Genomic DNA, 20,531 nt, shown 5'->3' with positions numbered 1-20,531 from the left:
AGAGAGAGTGAGACACATTTCGAAATGTCGCTGACAATACCCAGATGGCTTTAGTTCATAAAGAACAAATACAGGAAATTATAAAAGAAAATTGAACAGAATTGTAGTCAATCTATTGATTTCCGGAGCGATGATAGACATTGTAACGATTTTGCTATCGAAACACAGTTGCAAAGTTTCTCATTCTCTGATATATTATACATTCATATCACTATAGGCGGGGACCTAAATAGAATGTAACTGGGTGTGGGTTGTGGTGGAAGGATGGACTGGGCAGGGCTGGTTTGTGGTTTTAAAAAAGTATATAAAAATACTAATATCAAATATGCCCAAATATGGGCCTAACAGTTCCATCCGTTTATTATCCATCAACAAAAACATTTTGAAACTATTTTTCAGAGGGACAGTCTTTAAAGATGTATTGTCCCTTGAAACACAAAAAATGAAAAAAAAAAATATTCTAAATTTAAATTGGCCATATCAAAGTAATATTAAAGTTATTCACTTTAAGTCGAAAATTCGAGCCAAAAACAACAGTTTACGTAATTAACAGGTAAATTAATTAGATTACATTTCGTCTGAGAAATCGTCGCAAGCGAAAGTAAACAAAGATTTCAAACCATGAGTATGCATTATGCATGATGCTAATTAGGATTGTTTACAACTCATCACGGTTGAGAAGGTGTTTTCACACAGATCGCGAGGACATACAGAGTAGCCAAACAAGCGCATTGCATTATGGGATATGTTTTGATTGAAAACTTTGACTGGAAGTCAAAGTTATTTTTTGAACAAAAAAACATCTGTATTTCGGTTAAATTATATTTTTATTATGATAATTCAAAATGACCCACTTTTTTTCGAAATTTAAAAAAAATTTTTTTTTTGGAATTAGTCAAAGGGACAATACATCTTTAAATAAAAAAAATGCAGATTATGAGGAGCGCGGCGCACGTGCGGAACGGATTGTGCGCGATAACACATACATCCTACCCAGGGAGAATTGTTTACAACTCCCTGTCCTATCCTTCCTATTTGGATCCATTTACAGTCATTAGTTGATGAGTAACTATATTATAAACATATCATAATTCGTATATCAAACATTTCTTTGCCCGTATATATTATATTACAAAGTGTGGAATAATCCGGACCCTGTGACGTAGATGGTAATTATAAAGGCCCTATCCGGTTTTTAAAACTTCCGCATAACCACAAAAGATCACGTAATCAAAACACCAGGAAATAAAAAAACTCGGCTAACCTGCGAACAAATCAAAGGTCGACGTTGGTACTGTTGTTTGATTGCCTTGGTTGGAGTAGAGTTACTTCTTGTTACCAGGTTAAGAAAACTATTACGACTGAATAATGACTGAAAAGACAACAGAAAGAAAGCGGAAAGTTTGTTGTTGGCTGTGGCATGTTTTTGATGCCTTAGACGAAAACAAAAATGGACTGGTAGATAAGCAACAGCTACGGGTAAGTTACTAAAGGCGTTACTTACTGTAAAGGCTCCTTGAAGGTAAACAGACCACGGTGAAATGCCCAATACAGGGTGCATGTATTGTGTTGTGCTTGATGCATAACATATTGATAGTGGTATACTATTTAGGCCTATAATAGGCCTCTACTCCCTAATTTTGATTTGAACGGACAACTAACTATTATTATAACAATAAATGAAGCTACACTGAATACATTTTTATAAATAAAGGTGATAATTGGAGTGTGAACCATTGAATGTTATATGGCGTGTTCAATCAAAAAAAGACTCCATGGTTCAATCTTTTTTTGATTGAACATTCCATGGTTCAATCTTTTTTTGATAACACTATTATTCATTAAATCATGATCATTGATTAGTATCTTGGAATTGCAAAGATTTTGATGTTGCACATGGTTTGATAAATAAGATTGATTTCTGAAATACATTTTGATATCAATAATTCACAGACTAATAATATATTAAAAGTTGTGAGAACAGAACCCCCTTTTTAAAAAACCATGGATACATTCCCTGATGTGGAATACTAAAAAAATGAAAATATAAAATTTCTTCGCAGATTATCACGGCCCACATTGGCAACTCACTCGGCGTTAACAACAGCAGTTTAGTTGCCAATAGGTTGGCAGAATATTTTAAAGATTCACCTGATTCTATCAATTTCACGGATTACTACGACTTCATCTCCAGTCAAAAATTTATAGAAGGTGATCTAATTGACATGAAAAAGTTTGAAGATGTTAGCTGGATGTTGTGCTCCAAGAAATACAAAGGTCGTGAATTGGAGTCCTTCCACCTCAATGACGTTTACAAATTATGGCAAATATTTAATATATTAGTCGAGCCAGATGTTTTTCCTATAAGTATTGATCGAGAAGAGTTTGAGATCCTGCTTGAGAAAATGGTGACAGCAATGGGAAAGAAATGGAAACAGGCACAGTTTGATGAGCTGTACAAAGATAAACAATTTTTTAAATTTACCGAACTCTTGAGTGCGCTGGAGTGCGACTATGGTCGTTTGATGGATAAAATGGTTCTGCAAATGGCGGTTAAGGACGTGCATGATGAGTGTGTTAGGGAGGTCGAGAAAAAGGTCAATTTTATAATTTGTTTTCTTTTATTTTTGATTTTTTAAAAAACCTTTTATTCTTTTAATTCACAAAAAGGTTTTGAGTATTCGATTGCGATTTTAATGTTAAGTATAGTTTATCCGTTGAGTATTTGAGCGTAAAGTTAGTACTTAACAAACACACGCTTGCATTAACAGTTTACAACTTACCATTCCAAAAAGTAGTACTTACTCTAATGGGAACAGATTTTTTCAGTTGAGCACAAAGCTTGTCTGAATCGAACACACCAATTGATAAAGATTAACAAAATAATGAGTTATTTCTTTATCAATTGTTTTTTATCATTATCACACTGCAACATTCAACAACTTCTGCTTATTTTTTCAACAGGGAATGATAAAGAAGAAAGGCCACATGATAAAGTCATGGAAAGAGCGTTGGTTTGTTTTAATGCAAGACTCCATCACATATTATACTGACCGAAGCGAGCAGGAGGCTAAAGGTCAAATCGTTTTAACGCCACTTTGGAAAGTTGAGGTATGTCCCATTTCTATATAATTAGTACATTTTAACTGTCTACAAACAGTAGTTCATTGGTCATTGGCATGGTATTCTGGGTAGATACCCCCACAACTCCTTTCTTTTTGACATGTTGATACATGGATTCTTTGAACTGAACACCTCCGAAGGGCTTCTAATTCATTCGATAAAACCGTGCGTAGCAAAGTTTGAAAATGGGAACTTAGATAGGTTTAATAACCAATGAAGTATAAATATTTAACTTTCAAACTTTAAGAGTTGAAATTAGTGGGAGGTAAAATGATTTGTTGTCCTTGGCTTTTATTTGTCTTCTATCAATGGTCTGTTAGAGAAACACAATGGTAACATATGTAAGCATATAAAACATTAAATATACTTGTATCAAGGTACTATTAATTTAAATAATATTTCTCATTTCCAAAGTACAGATACAGATACAGATTCATTTATTGTCCAAAATAATAATGGAAATTACAGTGCTCATAAGCCTTGGCTTGCCTAAAATAAATATAAATATAACGGGGACTATCTAACAAATGTTTTGTTATAATGCCTTATCCCAGCTGGGTAGAACGAGTACTTGTAACGGTACGTCTGCGCATTCACCGTCCTCATCCTACCACTTCTAACTATAACGGAGCCGATAATGTCCTTATGAAGAGGATGGTTGGTGATGCAAGACGTTCGCTGTAGAAAGAGTCGAGCGCTTGCACAGTATTTTGTGTACATAATAATAATGACAGGGATTTTTACATAAACATAATGTATAATTGTAGTTTAATAAACACTAATTGTTTGAATTCACCTGCCAGTATAAATTGCACATTTACTTTATAGGTGTGTCCATTATTATTACTTATTACTTCTTGTGTATAATGATCATAAACAAACAAGATAATTGTAGTTGATGTTTCTTTTAATATGTTCCTGGTACCAGAGAATCAAAATACCTTTAAAATTAGTCTAATCAGATCAGATTTTAAACATAAGCTCATTATTGATAAAAAAAATTTCTTAATTTTTTGAGATTTTAATAATGTATCTGAAGCTCTGTCTTACTTTCTTTCTTGAGTCTCTTCCTTATTTTTTTCTTAAACCAGTTTGATAGTGTAGACAGAGTTTTGTTTTTTGTGTGTTGCTCTGAGGAAAGATACTTAATTCTCTGTATTTTCTTTCTTTTCTTTCTTGGCATTTTCTTTCTTTCTTTCTTTAAGTCTTTTCCTTATTTTTTTCTTTATTTTTTTTCTTTTCTTTCTGATTTCTTATCAGGCCAAGATTTACCTTGATCTTGAGTGTAGTGCAGTGTATCCTTGAGTTTTAATTTTACCAAGATTAATCAACTACAGTACTTATAAGTAAATAACACATGTAGTAACCTTGTATTGTATTCATCATAGCCAGCTACTTTTCAAAGCAGGCCTAATAATAATGTCTATAATGTTTCCAACACAATAAGAAAGTTGATTGTACTTAAGTACAATGGTTTTTTTTCACGTCGAGATAAGATAGAATTGCATGTTTGTTTGCTCCCTTTACAACAATTTCTATGAAAATATTGTGATTTGTGTTGTTGCACCCTGGCCATGGGCACATTTATTTCCTGTTTTGTCATTATTTCAATATTTTCTATCGATTTTACCAATAAATTGGCCATCATATCGATATTTTTAATGATAGACTTGGTTATTTTAAGAGGACGATGATGTGTTCACTTCTTGAACAGTCTGCATAACCTGTTTTAATTGAAATTTTTTATGGCATGCCAATCTATGTTTTTTATATATATATATATATATTTTATCTGTATTTTATTGTTAACCGTTTTTGATGTTGTATTGTTTTATGTTTCAAACCTGTTAGTGGCGGTATTTATCGCTGTTGGTTTTGATTGAATAAAATAAAATAAAATAAAATTGACAGCATTAATGTTACCATTGAATAGGCCTACTGCCAACTAATATTAAGCTCTGTCTATCAAATCAAACTAGTTTGACAAAACAACTGTGATGTGCCCAAATATGGTAGAGATATGCCCAAATATGGTAGTGATATGACATAAAATATCCATATATGGGCACATCACATTTTTTTGTCACATAAAATTTGATAGTATATAGAGAGCTTTAGAGGATGTTGGTTTAGAGGATGTTGGTTTAGAGGATGTTGCTTTAGAGGATGTTGGTTTAGAGGATGTTGCTTTAGAGGATGTTGGTTTTGAACAAGAGGAAAAGAATACTGAATAGCTTTCTTTTGAAGATAATAAAAAATACAATAATAATGCTTCATACCCTAGAGTTGACACACACCGGAGTGGGCACAACACACAAAATGCGCACACCACACAAAATGCGCACACCACACAAAATGCGCACACCACACAAAATATGCACACCACATAAAATGCGCACACCACACAAAATATGCACACCACACAAAATGCGCACACCACACAAAATATGCACACCACATAAAATGCGCACACCACACAAAATATGCACACCACACAAAATGCGCACACCACGCAAAATGCGCACACCACGCAAAATGCGCACACTACATAAAATGCGCACACCACACAAAATGCGCACACCACACAAAATGCGCACACCACACAAAATATGCACACCACATAAAATGCGCACACCACACAAAATATGCACACCACACAAAATGCGCACACCACACAAAATATGCACACCACGCAAAATGCGCACACCACACAAAATGCGCACACCACACAAAATGCGCACACCACACAAAATGCGCACACCACATAAAATGCGCACACCACACAAAATGCGCACACCACATAAAATGCGCACACCACACAAAATATGCACACTACATAAAATGCGCACACCACACAAAATATGCACACCACACAAAATGCGCACCCACAGAAAATGCGCACACCACGCAAAATGCGCACACCACGCAAAATGCGCACACCACACAAAATGCGCACACCACACAAAATGCGCACACCACACAAAATGCGCACCCCAAATAAAATGCGCACACCACACAAAATATGCACACCACACAAAATGCGCACAGCACACAAAATGCGCACACCACACAAAATATGCACACCACACAAGATGCGCACCCCAAATAAAATGCGCACACCACACAAAATATGCACACCACACAAAATGCACACACCACACAAAATGCGCACACCACACAAAATGCGCACACCACACAAAATATGCACACCACACAAAATGCGCACACCACACAAAATATGCACACCACACAAAATGCGCACACCACACAAAATGCGCACACCACACAAAATATGCACACCACACAAAATGCGCACACCACACAAAATATGCACACCACACAAGATGCGCACCCCAAATAAAATGCGCACACCACACAAAATATGCACACCACACAAAATGCGCACACCACACAAAATGCGCACACCACACAAAATATGCACACCACACAAAATGCGCACACCACACAAAATGCGCACACCACACAAAATATGCACACCACACAAAATGCGCACCCCAAATAAAATGCGCACACCACACAAAATGCGCACACCACACAAAATGCGCACACCACACAAAATATGCACACCACACAAAATATGCACACCACACAAAATGCGCACCCCAAATAAAATGCGCACACCACACAAAATGCGCACACCACACAAAAATTGCACACCACATAAAATGCGCACACCACACAAAAATTGTACACCACACAAAATGCGAACACCACACAAAAATGCGCATATTAGTGGCGTTTAGCTTTACTCTATGGTTTAGCTAGGAAATGTTAAAGGGGTACATTATTAACCAGATTATACTGTATTAGGCCTACTATTAATATGTATGTTTCAAAATCATAAAAGTGAAACTATAAATATACAATAACAGTATTTAGAGAGCATAGTTCATGGTATATTTACCATGTCAAAGTAAAGTGTATTTGTACAGTACAAGTACATTCAGATAGTATTCAATTGTTCCAGGCCAGTTGTTAACCATCCCACACCTAAGAGGAAGTAATACTGGTATTATTATGTCAGTGTTGCTTTATCATATTATTACTAATGTTAAGCAATTAATGTTGTAAGTAATTAATTGAAAACACAGACACTCAGAGTAACTGTCTGAACTACAATTGTTTTGTCTTACTATAAAACTGCATGTGTGTAAAACAAAAGAAAAATTGCTGACAAATGCTTGGGTATCAATATCTGTAGTTGTGGTTTTTTCTTAATCCCTAAAAATACAATGAATTTTTATTGTTTCTCATTTATTTTTTATTACAAGATACATTGATTTCTGGAACTAAAACCTTTTCAACTTGTTTATTTTTAATATTGTATTTAAAGTCATAGTAGGGAAAAAACAGTTTAAATTTAAAAATAAGTGGGAAAACCATTATTTAATAGTTGTGGTATTTTCAGTTGATAGATGATGGAAAATACAAGAACATGTTCCGTCTTTACAAAGATGAGAAGTCAACGAATGAGAAAACTAGTTATGAGTTTAGTGCAAGCGATCGGCGAGAAAGACAGGAATGGGTTTCAGGTATGGACATTAAAATACTTATTATGTAGTAGTTTCTATTACATGTTGTCACTGGAACAATAAACTTAAAATTTGAAGAAAATGTCATAAAAAGTAAATGATTATTGATACTTATATCATTATATTTAATAAATTAAAATTTACTGATATTGTTTTGATGATTAATTTTCCTTCCAAAGCATATGAATCAATTATTATATTACACAAGCTGTCTGGTATTCTCTTAAGCCTTGGATTTAGTTTGTTTATTTTTGGAGTTTCAGTCCTTATATGTCGATGTCTTATAGGTGGAGTGGTGTGACTCCATTACAGACCCCTACTGCTTTGACAGTATCACTTGCTATTAATATACATTGCAACATTTACTTCCGAGGTCAAATTAAGTCAATTACCTTTAGAAACCAATTGATGTATTTATATATCATAACACATATTAAAATGATTATATTAAAATCTGTGAATGTCGTCATACCACAGTGATGACGGAGGAAATTTGTCGTCCCTTTCCTGTAAATTGAAACATTTAAAAACAGTTTTATCTATAGAGAATCAACCTACCTGAATATGCTGCCCTCTAAACAAAGAAATGCGGTATCAATAAACAATTTTAAGTCTGCTCTAAAAATGTATTTGACACCAAAAGAAAAATCTCTACATTTTGTATAGTATTGCAGGCTATATTTTTTTAATTGTTGTATTAGTCGGGTTAAAAGATGTCATAAAATAGGGTCCCGTGTGCAATTTGTGGTGAAAGTTGGCAACTAGTCTAAATATCTTTAGTGGGTCAAAATAAACCAGAAAATCGTTGTTGCCCAATCTGTAACCTCGTGGGGGGTCTTTTATGGGCCTTTTAAAGATGGCGGCCTAAATATTCAAATAGCTTATATCTTTGTAATGGCTGGTGTTACAGGTTTCATTTTAGTATCAAATAATTCACAACATATATATTTATATTCACTCTAATACAACATTTAGTCAAAAAATGGCTAAAGATATTTAGACAAGTTGCCAACTTTCACCACAAATTGCACACGGAATACCTCTTTTAACCTGACTATATAGTATACTGTATATGTGTAATAAATATTAAAAATGAAGAATAACATTGATGTTTCCATTACAGCTATAAATTTAGTTTTGAAACGCTTGCAAGTGGAGGACTGCTCAATGATTTTACAAGGTGCTCAAGAACGACAACAAGAAAGAATAAAAATAAGAAACCAACAAAAAGAGGTGGAAGAAAAGCAACGACAGAAAGATGAAGAAATAGAATTAATGAAAAAGGTAATGTCTTTTGCTGCTTTTAATATATAACATTGAGACTGATACTGAAAGTGTCTGTGTTTGTGATAATCTATTTTAAATATAACGTACTCCATTAGAAGGTTTTGTTTATGTTTACAAACGATCAATGTTTTATTGCAGTCATAAATCGATTTGTTTTAATAAATAATTTAGAAATAATATATTATATATCAAGCCCACCTCCAAACTGTTATTTTATGCACACAAATCTAAATGTTGGTCCACATTCATAAACCCACCTAAATAAACAGTTGTTTTTATCAAAGTCAGAAAAATGGCCTACGGCTTATACCTAATTTATTGTCATTCCATATTTAGCGCTTAGAGGAGAAAGAAAGAGAAGCGGAAGAGGAAGCTGAGAAGAGAAAGAAGATGGACGAAGAAGAAACAGCAAGAAGAGAGAAGATGGCAAAAGATAAAGAGCTGTTAGAAGAACAAATGGCTGCATTACTACTAGTAAGGAAGACTGTTTAGTGATATTGTTGACATATCAACGGTTTGTTTTGCCTTTCCAAATTTGATATTTTATTGGAGAATTTCATTTTTGTTTCTACTTTTCTTAGGAGCATGAGAAAACAATGAACCAAGCTGAAGCAGCGGCAGAAATGAGAAGAAAACGAGAGTTGGAAGAGGAAAAGAGAAGACAAGATGATTTGGAAGAATTGAAAAAGAGAGAAGAAGAACTTAATGACATGAAAGGGGTAAGAGAAACTGAAGATGTTGGTGATGATGAATACTGTGTATTGGTGAAGATGAATACTGTGTATTGGTGAAGATGAATACTGTGTATTGGTGAAGATGAATACTGTGTATTGGTGAAGATGAATACTGTGTATTGGTGAAGATGAATACTGTGTATTGGTGAAGATGAATACTGTGTATTGGTGAAGATGAATACTGTGTATTGGTGAAGATGAATACTGTGTATTGGTGAAGATGAATACTGTGTATTGGTGAAGATGAATACTGTGTATTGGTGAAGATGAATACTGTGTATTGGTGAAGATGAATACTGTGTATTGGTGAAGATGAATACTGTGTATTGGTGAAGATGAATACTGTGTATTGGTGAAGATGAATACTGTGTATTGGTGAAGATGAATACTGTGTATTGGTGAAGATGAATACTGTGTATTGGTGAAGATGAATACTGTGTATTGGTGAAGATGAATACTGTGTATTGGTGAAGATGAATACTGTGTATTGGTGAAGATGAATACTGTGTATTGGTGAAGATGAATACTGTGTATTGGTGAAGATGAATACTGTGTATTGGTGAAGATGAATACTGTGTATTGGTGAAGATGAATACTGTGTATTGGTGAAGATGAATACTGTGTATTGGTGAAGATGAATACTGTGTATTGGTGAAGATGAATACTGTGTATTGGTGAAGATGAATACTGTGTATTGGTGAAGATGAATACTGTGTATTGGTGAAGATGAATACTGTGTATTGGTGAAGATGAATACTGTGTATTGGTGAAGATGAATACTGTGTATTGGTGATGATGAATACTGTGTATTGGTGAAGATGAATACTGTGTATTGGTGAAGATGAATACTGTGTATTGGTGAAGATGAATACTGTGTATTGGTGAAGATGAATACTGTGTATTGGTGAAGATGAATACTGTGTATTGGTGAAGATGAATACTGTGTATTGGTGAAGATGAATACTGTGTATTGGTGAAGATGAATACTGTGTATTGGTGAAGATGAATACTGTGTATTGGTGAAGATGAATACTGTGTATTGGTGAAGATGAATACTGTGTATTGGTGAAGATGAATACTGTGTATTGGTGAAGATGAATACTGTGTATTGGTGAAGATGAATACTGTGTATTGGTGAAGATGAATACTGTGTATTGGTGAAGATGAATACTGTGTATTGGTGAAGATGAATACTGTGTATTGGTGAAGATGAATACTGTGTATTGGTGAAGATGAATACTGTGTATTGGTGAAGATGAATACTGTGTATTGGTGAAGATGAATACTGTGTATTGGTGAAGATGAATACTGTGTATTGGTGAAGATGAATACTGTGTATTGGTGAAGATGAATACTGTGTATTGGTGAAGATGAATACTGTGTATTGGTGAAGATGAATACTGTGTATTGGTGAAGATGAATACTGTGTATTGGTGAAGATGAATACTGTGTATTGGTGAAGATGAATACTGTGTATTGGTGAAGATGAATACTGTGTATTGGTGAAGATGAATACTGTGTATTGGTGAAGATGAATACTGTGTATTGGTGCATATGCTGGTTATGCCTGTAATGATCTATATGTTGTTGATGATGATATGACAATTGTTGGTACTAAAGAGTGGTACTACAATTAGTAGTTTATAGTTGCATCTCTCAGAATTAATATCCATTTTCCATTTAAGGCGGTTGAAGAAGCAGAACGAAGGGCAAAGGAAGAAGCTGAAAAGAGGCATTTAAAAGAATTAGAAGAAGAGGAAAAACAAAGTATTCTGAAAGAAGAAAAGGAAAAACAAGCACAGGAGTTGGCTAGAATTCAAACGGTAAGTTGTTATTTTTAAATAGCGATAGCGGTGCTTTACAGCACTCTAGAGGGTTTTTTAATTATTCTAAAATGTTTTGCAGGAAAGAGCAGAAGCTGAAAAGAAACTTGAACAGGAACAAGAATTAAGAAAACAAAAAGAAGAAGAAGAAATGAGAAAAACAAATGAATATCTAGAGGAATTAAAAAGAAAAGAAGAGCAGCTCAATGAAGTTCGTTTAGTAAGTTACTACTTAATTATTTCAGCTAATGTTAAAAAAAAAAAAAAAATATTTAGAAGGAACTTTGTGTCAGTTATATAGAATTTGACAGCGCAATTGTTTATATATTTTAACTGTGTTTTTAGGGAATGGAGGATGCTGAGAAAAGAGCACAAATGGAGGAAGAACAGAAACTTGCCGAGCAACGACGAAGAGAAGAACTGGAGTTGTTAAATAAAGACTTAGAAGATTTACTACAAAGTGAAAAACAAGCAAAAAGAGATGAAGAAATAGTACGAGCTGTCCAGGCCAGGTGAGCTATACAAATTTATTTTTAGCAACATTACAGCATGCTTTCAGATATTTTTGTCTGTAACAACCAGAATGATAAATTGGCATTTACTTAAATTTAGAACAAAATTGAAATTTTGAGATTGTTTTACATTTAAATAATTGTTCTTTGTTGAAAGATTACTTGATGAAGAATCTGAAAAGAGAGAACAACTTGAGAGATTGAAAGAAGAACAAGAGAAAATGTTAAAAGAGGAGAGGGAAAGAAGAGAGAATTTGGAACAACGAAGTGAAGAGCTGGAAATACAGAGGTTAGAGCAAGCTAGAGTTCTGGAAGAAGAGAGGATGAAGCTGGAAGATCTTGAAGAAAAGAGGATTGATGCAGACAACAAACTAAAGGTAAGGTGCTATAAAGCTCTGTCTACACTATCAAACTAGTTTGACAAAAAAAGTGAGGTGCCCAAATATGGTAGTGATATGAAATCATCATGTCTATATATAGGCACATAACATTTTCTTGTCACATAAAGTTTGATAGTGTAGACAGGGCTTAAATGGATTGTAATCACATGGGTTGCTGCTGCTCAGGCTGCTTAACAAATCTCATAAGCTTGGTTCCCACTAGCATGCAAAGTAACAGTTTGAACAATCATAAAGCTCTGCCTACACTATCAAACTACTTTGACAAAAAAAAGTGTGATACAAATATGGTAGTGATATGACATCATCAGGTACATATATGGGCATATAAGATTTTTTTGTTGACATAAAGTTTGATAGTGTAGACAGAGCTTCAGAAAGAGTTATGTGTTGTTGTTGTGTTACGTCCTATTGGGAACCAAACTTTAGCAAGCATGGAACTCCGATTCATAACACAGATAGGACAGTAATTGTTTTATTTGACATTTATTAATTGGTCTACAAACAGCTATAAATATGCCTATAACTAGCATGTTTTTAATGACCAAAAACCAGCCTTTTAACATTCAAAATACGGTTGTAGAGATTTTAATTGTATTAAACAATATAATATAGGAGGCAATGGTCAAACTATCAGCAGCAGAAAAAAATTCTGAAGAGAAGCGACGAAAACGAGAAGAACTAAACAGACCAATCGGGCTGGCAAGACCTATCCAACCCAGGGCAAGGCCATTAACGTGTCACAGAGGAGAGGGTGTGTTCACCCCTAAATATCTTGACGCAATGGAACAGTTATACATCAAACAAAAGGTACTTAGTGGTCACTGGTAGAATGATGATAAGACAGGTACAGTATGGTTGTTTGATTTCTGCTGCAAAAAAGCTAAATTAGCAAAAGCTGACAGAAAAGAAACAAAACTGCTATCCTATCTATCGGTTGCAATATTAATGGTTTATGCTAAAACAAAAGGATGTTTTATTAACACATTTTATTAGCCTACTGATTCAGTTAGATTTAGTCTCACTCTGTGGTATAACTCCACAAACCTGACCAATCTAAAGCTCTGTCTTCATAAAAATAATTCAACAAAAAAGTGTGATGTGCCCAAATATGGTAGTATTGTATTGTCGTAGTCATAGTATCTTTATTGTCCATTAAAAATAAATTAACAGAAATTTGTTTTGAAAACTGGTGCATATCATGTATATAAATAAAACAGTAAAAAAACACAGAAAAATTGCACCAACATAGGTAAGAGCTACAAAAACACAAAAACAACACAAATCTCTGATAAAAAGGCCCCATATATGACATCATCATGTCCATATATAGTATGGGCATTTTTTGTAAGTTTGATAGTGTAGACAGAGTTTAATGTAATAGGCTGTCCATTGTCATGCGTGATCATTATAGTGTGTGATGGCGATGAACATCAACAATCTTTACTTGCTCCTACTGTATGGTGTGCCAGGCTTTTCTTGTTATATTTCTTGTGTATTATACTGTATACTAGTCATGTTCTTCTACTTATTTATTCTTAAATCATAAAGAGAGCAAAAGGACATGCTAACAACTGTATATTGTAGTTTTCTTTGAAAAAGGAATTAAGTACTTTAAAGTCATGTCATAACCTATTTATTGCATTTATATTATAAACAAACCTTTCAATTAATATATTCTTTTTAAACATTATTTGATAATATAAATAATGTATAAAGCACTGTCTACACTATCAAACTAGTTTGACAACAAAGGTGTGATGTGCCCAAATATGGTAGTGATATGACATCATCATGTTCATATATGGGCACATCACATTTTCTTGTCACATAAAGTTTGATAGTGTAGACAGAGCTTTAACTAGTAAAATACCAACTAATACAGTATATATCCTAGGTTATAGTAAAAAATAGTATTTAATACCTGAGCCATTTTGAACTTTTAAACAAATAAATTGATTTCACAAGCCATTTATTTTTAAACCTTGTTTTATTCATCTTTCATAAAAAAAATAATATACAGTTTACCATCATAACATACAGTAGTACAGTACTTGCAAAATATTACAAAGGGTTAAATATAGAGATTACTTTTCTCGTGTTTATCCCTAAATTAGAGTTAAACATAACATATTATGCAAACAATTACTTATAAAACTGTTCAAAATTATATATATCCTTGCAAAGTAAAATTAGTCTGTGCTTTGGTCTAGCCCTTTATTGTGAAGTATGTTCCAAGAAGGGAATTGAGACTGCATTTTACCAAACATTGGTTATAATAGCACTGTTTTAGCTCTGTCTACACTATCAAACTTTATGTGACAAAAAAATGTGATGTGCCCATATAAGGACATGATAATATCACTACCATATTTGATAGTGTAGACAGAGCTTTACATAAATAGAATATCTATACAACAGAATTATTTACTTTTTAGGTTGATGACAAACCTTTCAACAATGAAACAAATGGATACTCAACAAAAGATGGAATATCAAATTGTGACGTGCCAGCGCTAGTAATAAACAATGAAGAAATAAATAATGTTATTTCGGATTCACCAGAAAAATAGTAGAATGATTTGTAATTAGATTTTTTGTTTGTAATGTTAAGTTTGTAATGTGTACAGTACTTAGTATCTGTATAATTACCCTTCCCATTTTTGTTTCGTTTTCTTTAGTTGCCTAATTTTGTTTAACTAAATGAATAACACATTTTACGCATAAAGAGTGTTTTTCACTTTTGCATTTTTGTTGATCTTTGCTTTTATTATATATGTATGGACTTTAAAATTACAATTAAAATACAATACTGTCATCATTCATTTTAAGCTTTTTAATAACATTATGCCTTGTACTTTTTTAAAAAAGATATACCAAAATATATATAAGTATAAAATAGACATACTTGTAGGTAAAATACATTCCATAAGTCAATTTAATTTTTTTCGATAATTTAATAGCAATTTGGAAGTGAATGTGATGTGTGAGGAACATATCTCATTATTTATTTAAGACTAGTATTGTTAATACCCAGTAACACAAATTTCACTAAAAAAGTATTCATAATTAAAATTAAAAAACAAATCAAAATGATATAAGAATAATAATATTGTATTGGATGTGTGGAACATGATATTACATCATAATTATTAAAATAAAACTTGTTCTCTGTTTGTAATATCTTCAACTTCCCTAAATATAGTATATCATATTGGAGGTGTCAAACATAAAATTCATTAAAATAAATATTTACTTTGTTTTAGAAAGCTCAGTCTAATATTTTCATCAATTGATTGACGTTCCTGCTAATAGATTTCATTCATATCATCAATATGTTTGTATAACCCTGTATAAATCTGTAGATAATAAAATTATTAAATGGTTTTATTCAATATAACGTTTTCTTGTAATATTCTACTTGTAATATTTTCATCATCCAAGAAGTTAGCATAGATGTACGCCTGCTCCCAATCCTTTTGCACCTAAACAAAGCGATAAAAAATGTAGTGTCAAACTGATTTCATAGGTTATTTACATAAGTAATATTTTGGTTTTGGATGCAATATTTCCTGGTAAACACTTTTTATTTCGTACAAATATTTTTTTTTTCCATAAATTTGACACTGGTTGTGGATCTCAGAACGGGCCTTTTGTAATTACTCTTCCCTCAACCAATGAATATTACTTAACAACACCCCTCAATTTAGGCAACTGCTCTAGTGTGACTGCCTCTGTTGTATGCTATACTTTATTTAAAATAAAATTGTCAGCTACTAGTATATCATTCATACTATGTGAAATGTATCTCACCCATCATACTGCTGACAAAAGAAGCATATGTTGCCTTCCCTGTTACTGCTCCTATCTCTGCTGGGTTTTTGCGTTTGGTTGATACATGGAACACATTTCCTGTTTTAGAGTCTGTCGGTCCAGTGACCTCAACCTCAACAATATGCCAATTTTTCATTCTGTAAAAAACAAAAATTACACAGTATAATGCAGGTATATCTTAATGGCTCAGTGAATTTAGTACAGTGCACTTTATGGTAATTTCTTCAGCTCTGTAATTGAATCTAGAACATCTTGCAACTCCTAATGGTTTACCTTGTGTCAGACACCAAGCAGCCTTGCACTTTATCAAATCCTAAGTTATGCGCAGCGATCGCTGCTGTTGCCATGGTATTGACGTTGTTTGGAGCTTTGTCGCAAAGGCCACGAACAGGACCTACAAAATAAATAGTATTGTGCAATAGCAAATTGTTTGGTAACTACTTTTGTCAGGTACTCCACCAAGAAGTGGCAACCTAGATACAATAGTGTAAAGAGAAGATGCTATGCCGTCTGTACTTGACCTCCTATCCTAATTTCCCCTCGGGTGAAATCAGCAATGCTACATTATCACTAAAGGCCAATTCACACATACGAGCAGTAACGATACTAAAAATATAGAATCTATGTCATTCCTTATGACTATTTACACACAACGCGAAGTGGACGGGCGGTTACTGCTCAGGATAGATACAGACTCTATGTGGGACAAGCTACTCAGTTTTCTGCTTAATGTTACCGCTCGTCTTTGTAAATTGGCCTTAACTAATATTTTATTTTGAAACGTGTCATCAATCATGAGTCTACACCTCAACCAAATTATTTCTTACCATCGTATAACACTTCCGACTCCCCTTCCTTGACTTGTGCGTTTCTTTCTTTCAACTCTCCGTCAACCAATTTTAGAGAATCTGGATGTTTAGTCATGGTTACTTTCAAAGCCTGAATAAAGAAAAACAAATATTTTAGACAACATATTTTTCAGCAGGCTAACAATTGATAATTGAAATCTACAATTAAGGCAGAGACAACTTGAAAATATTTCCAGCCAATCAGGTTTAAAAAAACATTGAATACAAAGTTGTACCTTTAATGTGTTCCTGTCAGCCATTTTTTGAATGTCGTTTCCACCCCAGAATGCACCAGTCGGAACGTAAAGGCCATTTTGATGTGCTGCATCTCTCAATTCTTTGTCAATTTTTTCATCAGCCAAGGCAGTTGGGCAACCAATCTTTAAAATAAAAACATGTCTATCAATGTCTTTGATATTATAGTAGTGTTTACTTTTTGTGTATCAATTTATCAGGAGGCTCAAATTAAGGACACATTATTGAGTTAGGGGGAGAGGGGGCTGGGGTGTGGGGCTTACCATGTAATCGGCGACACTTAAGAAATCTGCACCGTGAACTTCTGCAATGGATTTATGAGTTACGTCAACTATTAGGTCCGGGTTTCTAAGATAAGTGAAAGGAAAAATAATACTTTAATAGCAAGCTCTTTCTACACTATCAAACTAGTGTGATGTCCCCCAATATGGTAGTGATAATCACATTTTTTTTGTCACATAAAGTTTGATAGTGTGGACAGAGCTTTAGATTATAAGATTGATAAGATACATTGAATTGATGAAATGAAAATAATAATAGGATATGAGTTTGAAAATGTATGTTAACAAATGTGATGACAGTATTCTCATATCTCTTGTGCACTATAAAACATGTAACCACCTTTCAGAAAGACTTTCTTTAGACAAATCTTTTAAAATGAGTTCTTCCGTGACGTGACCTCTCAACACTTCTTCACGTCTGCACCACACGAATGCCAAATCTTGCTGATCACTTTCTTGTACAGCATTTATCAAATACTGTCCTGCCAAAACACAACAAAATTTAAATAATACAAAATGCATTTAGCGTTAATCTCAATAAATTTATCATCTTTAAAACTTTATGCTAAAAAGTTTATTTAAAAAAAAACATTTAAATTTAATATTTAGATAATGTTGGACTAGACTGTACAACAAGCTAGCTAAATTATATGATTTGGTAAGTACTAGCCACTCTTCTCAGAGAGACACCAAGCCTACCCACCTAGGGGTAGGCCCTCAACCTAGCCTAGCTACTAAATTACCTGTCCTTCTTGGAGGCAGGTCAGCTGCATGGAGACTAACTAGGCAGGCCTACTAGACTAAAAAAATCTAAATAATATGATTAGGAATGCACCTAATTTCCCAAAGCCAATTATTCCGACACGCCTCTTTTTATTTTTCTCGTTGCTTGCCATTTTCCCACGTTTTTCTGTTTTTTTCTTTTCTAGGAAGGAGAACGAGTTGAGTTTGGGAAATACCCTTTTCAACACAAAATAAAAACAATCGCACACGTGTATCTTAAAAGATAAATAAACGCCTACTAATGAAACAACCCGATAGAGGGGGTGTGACCAGAAAAACATTAAAACGATAAGCAGCAAAATGTCGGACGCCGATAATGTTTCGTTTTCAACAACTCTTCAATATTTGGCACGTTCCCTTGCTAAAATAAAACCTCCACCATGGAAAAAGGTAGGATATAATAAAGATAACGTTTGAGTAATTTATAAACCCCATTATTGTATGGTTGTATTCGTTATTAACTTGAACTGGTCACCGTGAACCCTAGGCCTACAGTAGGCTAGCTAGTATTTCTGGCAGCATATTTTATGCAGAGTGTAGGCCAAAGTCTTCCCGGCCGGCTAAATAGAAATATATTCAACAGGCCTAGGATCTAATTTCTGTAAGGCAGTAGACGTAGCATAGTTTAGTTTAGATACTATTTAATAAGGACATTCATACACATTAATATTTAATATAATAGATACAGTAATATAATTTTATAATATTTTTTTTTTTTCAATAAAAATATTAAATAAATAATATTTATTAATTTTTACTACTAGGTAGGCCTACTACTAGTATTATAATACTAATAATAATAATTTTTATGTCTTATAATGTTTTAACATTTAGGTGGAGCAATTAATGAACATGTGTCCCCAGCCTGTCTCCATAGGAACAAATATTTGCCGATTGGACAGCCGAAGACAGGAAGCGGTGATTGCACTGGGGATATATTTTTTAGAATCAAATCTTCAAGTATGTTAAAATAAATAAAATGTCTTTTTGTTAGTAAATTTATTATATTATTGTTGAAGTTCGAGTCCCATTATATGTATGTATCTTTTTATGTATCTTATATTAATTAAAATATTATATTACTTTAACGAATGAGGGTATGTTTATTGTAAATACATAATAGAAAAAATAACGCTTAAAAAAGAACGACGTTTCGACTCCATCATGGGGTCATTATCAAGTCCAATGAATGACATCATGGGGTCATTATCATTATTTTGCTATTATGTATTACTTTAACATTGTGATTAATGCTTGTTTCCTACACAACAAAGCCAATCAAAAGTCAATTCAGTCAAAAAATATATTTTCTTGTATTACAAATCTTTTATAGCAATACTGTGCCTACAGTATGGAACAAGCCTAAAGATTATTTTACTGGTATTTTTAACAATATATTCTAACCATGGTTTTCTTTTCAGTTTAAAGATAAAATTCTACAATATTTATTGAGTTTATTGGCTGGCTTACCAAATGCATTATGGATAGAGCAGTCAGTTCACGGTACAAACGATAGTAAGTTCATTTACTAAATGTATTGTTTCAAGTTAGAAAACTTTAATTGTGAATATTTTTATACTCTAAATACTCATTTTATCATGATTGTATTTATGTAATAAATAGCAACACAACATAATAGCAAAAGGTTTACAATGTATGTCATTCAGCAATAAAATGACATTTATTATACATTAATATTCATAAAATATAAATATTTATATTTTACCAATTTTATTTGACAGGGTTGCCGATGAGTGAGCACTTTAGCTTTTGTTTGATGACATTATTGTCAGATATTGCTTGGATGGACCCCTCACTTAAGGACCAAGTAAATATTAATTACATTTTTCTATTCTGAATATTATATAAATAATGAATGTTTATGAGTTGAATGTGAACAATATTTTTTTAGTTGGAATATTCATTTTTTTAAATCAATACGTTGAATGTATTACTATTGTATTAAAGGTGTTTTTAACAATCATTTTGAGAATTACCATGGTTCGAATTGGATGATTTTAACCTTTATTTTGAGACCATATCATTTTCCCTGATTTGTCAAAATGTATTCACCCACTGAACCAAATAACTCTAGTCAGC

At 33.2% G+C, this 20,531-nt stretch overlaps 3 protein-coding genes across 6 annotated transcripts in view; 2 read left to right on the top strand and 1 right to left on the bottom strand.

The window, feature by feature from the left end:
• The first annotated feature begins 1,280 nt into the window (after window positions 1-1,280).
• On the top strand, window positions 1,281-15,046 carry LOC140045481 (uncharacterized). 3 transcript variants are annotated; one of them, XM_072090399.1, is made up of 13 exons: window positions 1,281-1,479; window positions 2,064-2,597; window positions 2,965-3,111; window positions 7,553-7,676; window positions 8,800-8,960; window positions 9,300-9,437; window positions 9,545-9,682; window positions 11,383-11,520; window positions 11,603-11,740; window positions 11,866-12,032; window positions 12,190-12,409; window positions 13,046-13,240; window positions 14,869-15,046. In XM_072090399.1, the coding sequence occupies exons 1-13, from the start codon at window positions 1,369-1,371 to the stop codon at window positions 15,001-15,003; spliced, it is 2,346 nt and encodes a 781-aa protein (XP_071946500.1). In that variant the 5' UTR covers window positions 1,281-1,368; the 3' UTR covers window positions 15,004-15,046. The 3 variants fall into 3 exon arrangements, with proteins under 3 accessions (XP_071946500.1, XP_071946502.1, XP_071946503.1); XM_072090401.1 differs by having other exon boundaries at window positions 13,046-13,277; window positions 14,869-15,003; XM_072090402.1 differs by lacking the exon at window positions 13,046-13,240.
• Window positions 15,047-15,050: 4 nt separating this feature from the next.
• Window positions 15,051-18,628, bottom strand: LOC140045482 (aspartate dehydrogenase domain-containing protein-like). Its single transcript, XM_072090403.1, has 8 exons — window positions 18,484-18,628; window positions 17,989-18,130; window positions 17,631-17,715; window positions 17,349-17,492; window positions 17,092-17,203; window positions 16,538-16,658; window positions 16,244-16,401; window positions 15,051-15,915 (listed from the first exon to the last, which is right to left on the bottom strand). The coding sequence occupies exons 1-8, from the start codon at window positions 18,542-18,544 to the stop codon at window positions 15,878-15,880; spliced, it is 861 nt and encodes a 286-aa protein (XP_071946504.1). The 5' UTR covers window positions 18,545-18,628; the 3' UTR covers window positions 15,051-15,877.
• Window positions 18,629-18,658: 30 nt separating this feature from the next.
• The window catches only part of LOC140045480 (phosphatidylinositol 4-kinase alpha-like), a 29,827-nt gene continuing 27,954 nt past the window's right edge, over window positions 18,659-20,531 (top strand). For both annotated transcript variants that reach the window (XM_072090398.1, XM_072090397.1), the window contains exons 1-4: window positions 18,659-18,821; window positions 19,266-19,391; window positions 19,853-19,946; window positions 20,174-20,259. In XM_072090398.1, coding sequence (XP_071946499.1) covers window positions 18,732-18,821; window positions 19,266-19,391; window positions 19,853-19,946; window positions 20,174-20,259 — 396 coding nt within the window. In that variant the 5' untranslated portion in view covers window positions 18,659-18,731. The remainder of the gene's footprint in view (window positions 18,822-19,265; window positions 19,392-19,852; window positions 19,947-20,173; window positions 20,260-20,531) is intronic.

The sequence above is a fragment of the Antedon mediterranea genome, chromosome 3 (assembly GCF_964355755.1).
Source record: "Antedon mediterranea chromosome 3, ecAntMedi1.1, whole genome shotgun sequence".
NCBI classification, from domain to species: Eukaryota; Metazoa; Echinodermata; class Crinoidea; order Comatulida; family Antedonidae; genus Antedon; species Antedon mediterranea.
Note: the sequence above shows the minus strand (reverse complement) of the source record. Positions and strands in the feature narration are given on the sequence as shown.